This window comes from Octodon degus, unplaced genomic scaffold (genome assembly GCF_000260255.1).
Source record: "Octodon degus isolate 3935 unplaced genomic scaffold, OctDeg1.0 scaffold00244, whole genome shotgun sequence".
Taxonomy (NCBI): domain Eukaryota; kingdom Metazoa; phylum Chordata; class Mammalia; order Rodentia; family Octodontidae; genus Octodon; species Octodon degus.
The window spans coordinates 1,774,220-1,785,009 of NW_004524820.1; the positions used below are offsets into that span (position 1 = coordinate 1,774,220).

General features: G+C 37.5%; 1 protein-coding gene across 5 annotated transcripts in view; it reads left to right on the top strand.

Annotated features, from left to right (window-relative positions):
* Fbxl4 (F-box and leucine rich repeat protein 4) overlaps nt 1–2,314 on the top strand; it is an 83,542-nt gene extending 81,228 nt beyond the window's left edge. For 4 of the 5 annotated variants that reach the window (XM_023706173.1, XM_023706172.1, XM_023706175.1 and 1 more), the window contains one exon: nt 1,603–2,314. In XM_023706173.1, coding sequence (XP_023561941.1) covers nt 1,603–1,766 — 164 coding nt within the window. In that variant the 3' untranslated portion in view covers nt 1,767–2,314. The remainder of the gene's footprint in view (nt 1–1,602) is intronic. The other variant, XM_004645924.1, reaches the window with a different exon arrangement.
* Nucleotides 2,315–10,790: the final 8,476 nt, after the last annotated feature.

Genomic DNA, 10,790 nt, shown 5'->3' on the forward strand with positions numbered 1-10,790 from the left:
CCTGTGCTAGGACTGGGTCTGGGCATTACTGGAACGAGGCAGAAATTCCTCTTCGGGCGGGGTATGGGAGGTGTTGTGGAGTGGTGGGGGCATCCAGGGTTGGAAGAGGGTCTCTCCCAGGCTGTGCCTGGGCTGGAACCAGTAGGTCCCGCAGGCGCAGGGTAGCTGTAAGCTCTCCCACACACTCACTGGGCCTGGCCTAGGACTGGGTCTGAGGTTCCAGGAACGCGGCTGAAATTCCTACTGGGCAGGCGAGGTGGGGGAGGTGCTGCGGAGTGGTGGGGGATGTCCCAATAGGGTGGAAGAGGGTCTCATCCACACTGTGCCTATGCTTGGACCAGTAGGTCCCGCAGGCACAGGGTAGCCTAAAGCTCTCCCACACACTCACTGGGCCTGGGCTAGGACTCCACAGAAAGTTTTATGCTGCTTCCTTGGTTTTGTCTTGTTCTTTCCTCTTCAGAACAGTATTGTCTGACTCTCTGAACACAAATTGCTAAATACAGCAGCTTCATCCAGCTTTACGTGTTTTTAGAAACAAGGATCCGTGGACACTGAAGGGTTTGCAGAATCCCAATTTCAAATTCCTGGGAGAGTCCAAATTGCTTCAGTTCAGGAGCAGTCACAGGGAGTTTGACTGTATATTTACAGCTCTGGAGCCCATGACGGCAAAGGGAATAGAAAGAAGTTCTCAGAGAATTAGGCTTAGGTCCCAGAGCCCCTCCCAGTAGATGTGCTTATGTGATGACTGATTGTTTCTCCCCAGGAAAGTTGTAAGTAGAGCAACAGGTAGTCTCTTAGATTCTAGTGATATTTGATATTTATTTGGCATTTATACCTGACATGTATCAGATGCTTTACAGAATTTATTTAATTCAACTTTCAATTGAATATACCATAATCTCTTCAAGTTTAACATTGGCTAATCTAACTCATCATCCGTCATTTGTCTTCCAGTAGTATCATTGCATACTCACTTCTCACACTAAAGCTTACCAAATGGTATTAGGTTTTTTGCTTTCAACCCTGGTCAATGAGTTCTTTAAGGCTGGCATGTGTCTTATTTATCTTGGCATTTCCAATGCCTAATACAGATGCTCAGTACTGTTACAGAGTAGTTGCTCAGTAATTACTTTGCATGGTTGAATTAGTGTAGGTATTGCTGCCAGATTTGACCCATGCATTAAGGAAAATGGAATGTGAAAACCATTTTCTAGAAATAGAACAGTTGCATGACAGAAGGACTGTCTGGAAGAGCTAATTGGAAGGGGTCAGAATGGGAGCCAAGGTGGTAGATAGAGGATTGATTAACTGCAAGGCATAGGTTGTAGCTTGCTTAGGAATATTCAAGTTTTCTTTGATTAAACAGAGACATTTCAGTAGGAAGCTTTGTTTGTGTTTTGTGGCATGCTATGGACTGAACTAGCCCTACCCCAGCATGCTAGCCACACTGCCCCAGCCCTTCAGTATGAAGTGTTTGATATGAAAAAAAAAGTTAATTTAAAAGGTCATTTATATTTTTAAGTAAATAAAACATTCATTATTAGCATATCTTATGAACATTACACTTATGGTATTTTATTTGGCTTTGTTTTTTTTAAACAGGAACAAGAATGGTAAGCCCAGCATCGCTGAGAAAGCTGCTGGAAGCTTGTAAAGAGCTTGCTTTACTTGATGTGTCCTTCTGCTCACAGATCGACAACAGGGCTGTGTTGGAACTGAATGCAAGCTTTCCAAAGGTGTTTATAAAAAAGAGCTTCACTCAGTGACTTCGTGTACATTCTGTAATTAAAATCAGTGGTTTTTGTAGGTTTTATTTTGGGTTTGTTTTCTTTGTTTAGCTTTTATAATGGTGACAATTGAGACATTTGTAAATTTTAAAGAAAAAATGTGAACTTTCCCATTGAATTAAGTAAAATGTAGAGAAATATTCTCACAAAATATTGGAACCATTTTTCAAAAATAAGTGGGTTGGTGATAGTATTTTTACCTTATGTTAGTCTGTGATATTATACTTTAATAATTATGTGTTAATAAAAGGATATTACAGAAGCACTTTAATTATTTTTAAATGAACACTGAACAATAAAATATATTTATGCAAAAATAAAGTTGATTTTTCACACTGCCACTTGAGGGCAACTTATTAAGCCTTATGATCTGATGAGTATTTTGTTTGATATAAACATTTGGCACAGCTAGTTGGAGACATTAATAATTTTTCCACTTTAAATAGATTTATCTTGGGGGCCAGAGAAATGACTCAGTGGAATAAGTGCTTCCCTGGCAAGTGCAAAGGCTTGCGTTCCATCCCCAGTTCCACCAAAAAAAAAAAAAAAAGATTTATTTAGTTTACTACTCTATCAAGCTAGTTTAAAAATATAAGCATAATCAAGAATAAGAAGTGAAGCCACTGATAGAATTAGCTAACTGCTAACTGGATGCCTTAAAAGTTTGCCAGAAGGAAAGTTTTAAGGATTCTGTATTATGTGTGGATTTTGTTTACATAAGAAAATCATAATGTGAATTTCATTTGTATATGTGTGTGTGTGTGCTTTGCTTGTATCCCAATACCTTAAATAATTAAAATGTCATAGCTCATGGGTGGTAGGAGAGGAAAGAAAAGAATTTTAAACTTAACTTTCTTAAGGTGTGAATTGATTCAGTGCTGCTATTAAAAATATAGACTGAGCTGAGCATGGTGGCACATGCCTGTTATCCCAGCACTTGGCAGGGTGGGACAGGTGGATTGCCATGAGTTGAGGCCAGTGTGGGCTACAGACCTTGTCTCAGGAAACCAAAAGAGAGAGAGAGAGAATATAGACAGGCCAGGTATGGTGGCACACATTTATAATCCTAGCTACTCAGGAGGCTGCGTTAGGAGGAGCCCTGGTTTGAGGCTACCTTGTCTCAAAAAATAAATGTATAAGAATGAAATGAAAAGAATTGGCTGTATGGTTCACTGCTACAGCACGTACCTACCCTGTTTAAGGCCCTAAGGTCAGTTTCCTGTACCAGGAAACAAAAATAAGAAAATAAAATATTTTGTGGGATGAAAAAGCAAGGCTGTTTTGAATAGGAAGCTAATATTAACTGTGTAGTCTACCAAAATTTATTTTTGTATTAAGACAAAAATATTCCAGTTTTCACATTTAGTGTAGAAGTATAGAACTGTGCTAACTGGCTATTTTGCTTTAGTTAAATTTAACCTTAGAGTACAGTTGTTGAGTTTACTCCAAGCCACGTTTCACTTTTTCAGCAGCCACCTAAAGCTAGCTAGTAGTTATGTTAGACAAATGGGTTTAGAATATTTCCATTATTGCAGAAGGTTTTTTTGGATGGCAATGTTCTCAGATTTCTTGTGCTGTTATTTAAGAAAAAGCACATTAGCAGTTACTGTGTATCAGTAGTTTCTGAGTAGTCAGTACACAGGCAAATCCACTTTTCCCGTAAAAGTTGTTAAACTAGCAAATTTATATATATGGTGACTCTTAAAGTGGTGAAGTACCTGTTTATTGCATAAATAAGAATGTACTATTTATATACTGTATTGTCATATATTTTACAGTGTTATAAGGTGTTGCTAGTAATGTGTTTATATTATAGAAAATGAAGAATGTAATAAAATTTTTAAATATGAAAAGATTAATGTACCTCTTTCCATATGAAAAAGGTTTCTAAGAGGATTGTTGTCCTGTTCTTATTCATAGTGTGTTCCACTGTCTTCTGTTCGATGGAAGGAACAGGTAGAAAAGGGCTTTGCTTATCCTTCAGTGTCACACAATGGGCCTTCTTTTCACCTATGAAAGTGTATGAACATTTCAGATATTTTATTCAGGTAGGAGATGTGTGATTTGATTACCAGCAGTGTGGAGTCTGCTTTTACCAAGCTAGCAACTCCCAATTAGGTGAATAATTTACTTTGTCCCGTGTACTGCCTGTGTTTTACATTTCCTAACTTACCTAATCGCCACACTAACCCTGTAAAAGAGACTTCTTACCCCTAGTTGCAGATGAGGAAACAAGGATAGAAAAAGACTGATCGTCCAATAGCTAGAGACAGACATAGTTCACACCCTTAGCCCATCTGGCTTTAAAAGCAGCGCCCAGCCTCTGCTGTCAGGCTAGGCTGGCTTCGGTTCTGGAGCAGGGGCAGCAATTCTTTTCTCTAAAGGGTGAGATAAGAGGAGTCCTTGTGGACTAAGAATCAACGCTGCGATTATTTTGTAGCTACTTAAATAGAACAAATTTTCACAAATTCTGATTGACAAATTCAAAACATAGTAATTGAGGACTTTTAAAATGTGACTTCTGTTGATGAGAAGAACTAGATACTTTGGAGGATACCATTTTACTTAATTGGGGCTCAGAGTTAGTGTTTTGTATCCTCTAAACTTCCTTTGGGGTTTAGGATATACCAGATACAGAGCGCTTGCGTAACATATGTAAGGTCCTGGGTGCAGTCCTCAGCACTACCAAAATATTACAATGTTAATGCAGATCTGGAAGATTTTACATAATTCATCTTTGAAAATAGCTTTGTTTTTTTGCTGCAGTGGTGGCAAACACCTATTATCCCAGCACTTAGGGGCTGAGGCAAAATAGGAGGATTTTGAGTTTAAATCTCGTCTGGACAATTTAGAGACTTCACAAGAATGTTTCAAAAAATAAGAAGTAGGGACATAGCTCCATGTCGGGGCCATTGGTTCAATCTCTATAACCCAGCCCCTCAAAAATATCTTTTATTATAGACAGGTATTGCTAAGTCCATGAGAATATAATTTTTGTTGAGCATATTCATGTGGAAGGAAGATATTGATAGATTTGTTATTTTTTTCTCTTGATATTTTCATCTTGGCAGAAAGTGCTTTGGAACTGGTCTCAACGAGAGTTGTATGAATGCAGGTCTTGCTGCCTGCATTGCCTTTGGGCAGCATAGGAGGTATATAAAGTGCCTTAATATTACTTGTGGTTCAGAAACATTAATTTTCATCAAAATTTATGTTTCACATGTAGAAATTGGTTTTGTCTTTAACTTACAAAACACTCAAGTCTGCAACAAAGACAAGTTCTAGCACCATTTAGTATCAGATTAAATCCCATGTTCAGTCTTTTAGAGACAAGGGCATTTCTTCACTTAGAAAAAAACTACCAGCCCTGTGCTCAAAAATCATAAAACCACACCACAGAGCCAGTTAACTGTTCTGTGGAGGGCAAATCGGGGATTTTGGTTTCTGCATCTGGCAGAAGGTAAAGGATGCCACCCATCAGGGTCTGAGGAAGTTTGCAAAGTGGAGATGGAGGAACAAAACCTGTGGAATAAGTTGCAGGTTCCCAGATCCTGTTACAGAAAAGGTATTTTCAGGGAGCATCAGTAAGAGGCATAAAGGGATTTAGTATGCAGAAATTTGGAAGTACGCAACTCGAAGAGATAGAGTGCTGGGTCTTAAGACAGGCATACTACAGGTTGAAGCTGGGAGTGTTTGTGTTGTTTTGGTAGTAGAAATACAAGAATCTGTGAGAAGTTCCTTCTGGCTCTTGATTTGTAGGAAAAGGTTGGGCCACCCACAGAAAGACAATGGTCCACTTTATAGGTGAAAGGCATGAGCCCCACCAGTTTTTATTTTAGATGAGCTTTTGCAAGATATTTTGCCTAAAAATATTCTTTGAACTCTATCTGTTCCTATATCTTAATATCAGATTTCTATCTTTTATAAGGAAAGTTATAGGCTTGAAATATCTTTGTGGAACTTTGTAGAATTGGCCTAGATAAAAAGAAGTATAAACAGAGGGAGGCAATACTGATACATATAACCTTGAGTAACTTTGTTTCCTGGAGCTGTAGTCTTTTTAAACGTATAATTGTTTTAGTTATGATTTTCCTTGTGTCTTTTTTAAAAGTTATTTGTTTATTTGGTGCAGGATCTCACTGTGCAGCTCAGACTCATAGTGATCCTTCTGTCTCAGCCTCCCAGCACTGGGATTACAGGCATGCACCGCCACAACCAGTTTCAGGGTGGCACTATATGCCCAGGCTTCCAGGGCCAGCACAGCATGCAGTACCAGGGTTTGAACTTGGGTCCTTGTGCTTGCCAGGCAAGTGCTTAGACTGCATAGCTATCTCCTCAGCCCTCCTGTCTTTTCTGTGTGTATTTCTTCTTTCCTTCCTCTGAAATTGTTGATGATTAAATCTGAGAGCAAATGAACTTCACTATTTTTCTACTTTGTTTATTTACTAGTACATGTTTTAAATATGTAATACATTCATCATGGAGGGAAGGTACACATGCATATCGCATATCTCATCTTGAACCTTTTTGTATCCTGTTCTTTTCCCCATACATCCATAGATTCCTCTTCTATCTGTGAAAGTTCTACCTCTGTACTTCCTATGATACATATTTTATTTGGCTCTAAATTATTTATACTTTGGCCAAATCTAGTGGTGCACACCTGTAGCCCTATCACTCTGGAGGCTGTGGCAGGAGGATCACCGCAAGTTCAGGGCCAGCCTTTGCTATACTAGTCTCACATCTAGTCTGAACTGCATAGTAAGACCTTCTCTCTGAAAATAAAAATAAATTATATTTTGAGTTTTTCATGTAAGAAGAGACCATGTGATACTTAACTTTCTGTGTTATTTCACTTATACTTTCAAGATACATCCATTGTCCTACAGATGACTCAAACTTACCATTTTTAATGGCTGAAAAGTGCACCGTTGTACATATGTACCACCAAGCTGTAAGTTTTACCACTGTGAATGGGGATAGGCATCACTATAATGTGATGCTTTAACTCAGAAAGAAAAGAGTAATATCTAGGTTGAATGGAATTTCTGCTTTTAAGTTTTTGAGAAATTCCTGTAGTAGTTGAACTAGTGTATATTTTGTACTACCAGAGTAGTGGAAGGGTTACTTCATCCCCACAGCCACTCCAGCATTAGTTGTTTTTGAGTTCTTAATGGTACCTATTCTTTCTGGAGGAAGATGGAATCTAAGCGTTGTTTTGATTTGCATTTCTCTAATGGCCAAAGATGCTGAATTTTTTTTTTCATGTACTTATTAGTCATATATAGTACTACTTTGATGTCCCTGTTCATTTCAATTGCCCATTTTTTAAATCTTTTATTTTGGGAAATCATTTCTTTTTTCTTAGTGTTTTATGTGCTCTAGATATTAATCCCTTGTCTGGGAAGTAGCTAGCAAAAATTTTGCTTCCCATTCAATAAATTGTCTCTTTACTTTGTTGGTTGTGTTTTTTGTTGTGCAGAAGCATTTTCATTTGATGCAATCCCATCCATTGATTCTTGATATTCTTTTTTGTACAATTGTTATTTCATTCAGATTATCTTTGCCTATGCCTATAAGTCTTCAAGAGTTTTTCCTATTTTATCTTCTGGCAGGGTGAGTGTTCCCGTCTTAATCTTTAGGTATTTGATCCATTTTGGTTTTATTTTAGTACAAGCCAAGAGATACGGTTTTAGGTTTAGTCTCCTGCCTATAGATAACCAACTTTGCCAGGTCCATTTGTGAAAATACTCTTTCTTCCCACATATTTTGAATGTGTTTAGAGTTGTTTCGTATCCTCTGCTCTGTTATTTTGATCCGCATATCTGTTTTATGCCAATATCATGCTGACTTCTTTGTTGTTTTGTTTTGTTTTATTGTGCAAGGAAGCAAACTCAAGACCTCATGTTTTCCAGGCAGGCGCCGTGCCACTGAACTGTATCACCAGTCCACCATGCTGTTTTTATCATTGTAGCTTTGTAATATGTAACTTGAAATCCAGGATTGTGATGCCTCCAGCTTTGTTCTTGTTCCAGATTGCTTTTGCTATTCTTGAGTTTCTTCTGGTTTCATGTAAATTTTGGGATTATTTTCTCTAGTTCTGTGAGAAATATTTCTGGTTTTTTACTGGAATTGCATTTAATCTATTTTTTAATAGGGCAGTTTCAATAATTAATACAATGTACATTGTTATCTTCTTAGTGGTTATCCATAGTACAAGATGCAGACAGGATATCCTGTCCAAACACTATTAGTACAAATCCTTCTTCTCATTGAATTAAGCAAAAGTAGCTAGATATCTATCCTAACTATTCTGCAAATACAGATACAAAATGGTCCTTCCTCTATATCCCCTTTTTTTGTTTAGTCCTGTCAGAGATGGATATTCCATTGACATCTAAATACTATAGGTACGTGAATTCAGCAAAACAATCCAACACAGTCCAGCAGTCCACAATAGTAGTGGCTTATCCACAGAAGTTGTTGGCTTGAGCCTTTCACAGCTCAGCATATTAATATGGCTTTACTTTATATACCTTGATTTTATACTTTCTGTCAGATGGTTAAGAACAAGATAAAGCAAGAAATATATATATAAAAAGAAATGTAACTTTTGTATCAGAAAAGTTCACTCAAGTACCCTCAGGATTTATCCTGTAACCCTGTACCGCAGTTCACAGATCCTTTGTCAGTGTCCGCCATGTGGATGAGTCACGGCAATTGCTTGACAAATTTCCTCTTTGTGAAAGCCTGAGAGAATGTTTTCTCTCCATGTGATTCTCCTTAGGCACACTCTGTGTCATCGATCACATTGCTCTGTGACCCCATAATCTCTTTGATCAGAAAATTTGGAACACAACTGAGTTACATGATGTTACAGTATAGGTTCTCCTATGTCCTGAGTCTTCACTGACCTTGAAAGTCTAAGGTCAAATGTTGGCTGTCCTTGCAGCCCTTCTATTTCTCTAATTTTTGGTCTGCAAACTTAGGTTGTTAAGGCTCTAGAAGAGAAGCTTATTATTACCCTATAACATACACAGTTGGGTTTAACTTTACTATCTGTCTGAATATCAAACATCTTAGGCATAACTTGTAACAGGTATTTTCCATCAAGTATTCATATGTTAAACTTTAAGTCCCTACAGAATATGGAGATAAAAATTTTAAGTATGAAAAATATTTAAAGAATATGAATAAACAATTACATATTTTTACACAGGAATTTAGAAATCTAACCATATACAGCATTGTAGCAGGACAGTCCTGTGACATTTTTTTTTCTTGTGTCTTTTTTTCATTTATTACCTACTTTAAAAAAAAAAAACTTTTACTTGACAGTATAGTAATAGTTGGTATGTCATGACATGAAGTACATATTTAGAAGACCAGAATGACAGGCATGCCAAGCGTGACCCTTCTATTACACATTGCTATCTTCAATGCAGTTGTCTGGTTCACAGGTATCAGCATGTATAGTTAGAGTAAGAATCCTACCAATTAACTGCTAGTTTCAAAAATGTGCTGAAGATTCTCAGGATCATTGCCTTGCCCATCTTTTGCATATAAATGTATGTATGGCTTTGCCCCTTTCCTGTTTCCCAGCTTTTCTCCTTGCCCTCTCCATGTTGTCCAATCCTCAAGTTCTCACTTTCCTTTTAATTGTGTTATACCTTTCTATTTGTATTTCTTCTTTTGAGTTCTTATACTAGGGAGACTATACGATATTTACACATGTGAGTCTGGTTTATTTCACTTATATCTTCAAGTGACATCCACTTAATTTTAAATGGTTCAAGTTGATCATTCTTTATAGCTGAGTAATACTCCATTGTATAAAAATACCACATCTTTTTCAACCATTCCTCATGTGACCGGCATCTTGGTTGTTTCCAAGATTTGGCTATCACAAATTGTGCTGCTATAAACATAAGAACACATATATCACTATGATATGATGTTTTCAGTCCTCTGGGAAAATTCCCAGTAGGGGTATAGCTGGCTTGCATGGGATTTCAAGTTCTAGTTTCTTAAGGAGTCTCCACAGTGATTTCCATAATGGTTGCACCAGTCTACATTCCCCCAGCACTGGAGAAGGGAAAATCCCCACAGCCTCTACAATGTTTGTTGTTGGTTAATTTGTTTATGATAGCCATTCTTTCCTGGGTGAAATGGTATCTCAGTGTTGTTTTAATTTGCATTTCACGGATGGCTAGTGATGTGGAGCATTTTTTCATATATTTCTTCACTTCTTTAATTTTGTCCTCCGAGAAGTGTGTGTTCATCTCAGATGCCCATTTCTGGATTGGGTCTTTAAATTTAGGGGCCCTAATATTTTTTATTTCTTTATAAATTCTAGAGAGCAGTGGAATTGCATTTAATCTATGTATCAGTTTTGTTAATATAGCCATTTTGACAATATTGGCTCTGCCTATCCAATAATAGGGGATACTTTTTCATTTTCTGTTGTCTTCTTCCGTCTTCTTTTCCAGAGCACTATAGTTTTCATATAGAGATCTCTTAGTTCCTTTTTTAGGTTAATTCCTAAGTACTTAATTTTTTGAAGGTATTATGAATGGTATTATAATCTTAATTTTTTGATTGGTAGTAGGTTCATTGTTGATGTACAGAATGCTTCTGGTTTTTACATGAGACTTTCTATCCTACTTTGCTGAATTTATTAGTTTTTTTTTCTTTCCTGTATTTTAGGGAAGGGTCTACAGGGTGTTCAGGGTCTCACTGCTAGATCGGACTCATGGTGATTCTCCTGTTTACAGCCTCCCAAGTGCTGGAATTACAAGTGTGTGCCACCATGCCCAGTCTCAATTGCCATCTCAGTGTGCCCCAGAGGTGGGGCTGGCACGGCAGGCCCGGGGATCAAACCTCCAGCCCCTGCATTGTTTATTAGTTCTAAGAGTCTTTTATTGAGGTGTTTTGGATCTTCTGTATAAAGGATCATGTTGTGTGGTAAAGAGGATGTATTTATTTGCTCTATGTAGTTTTTTT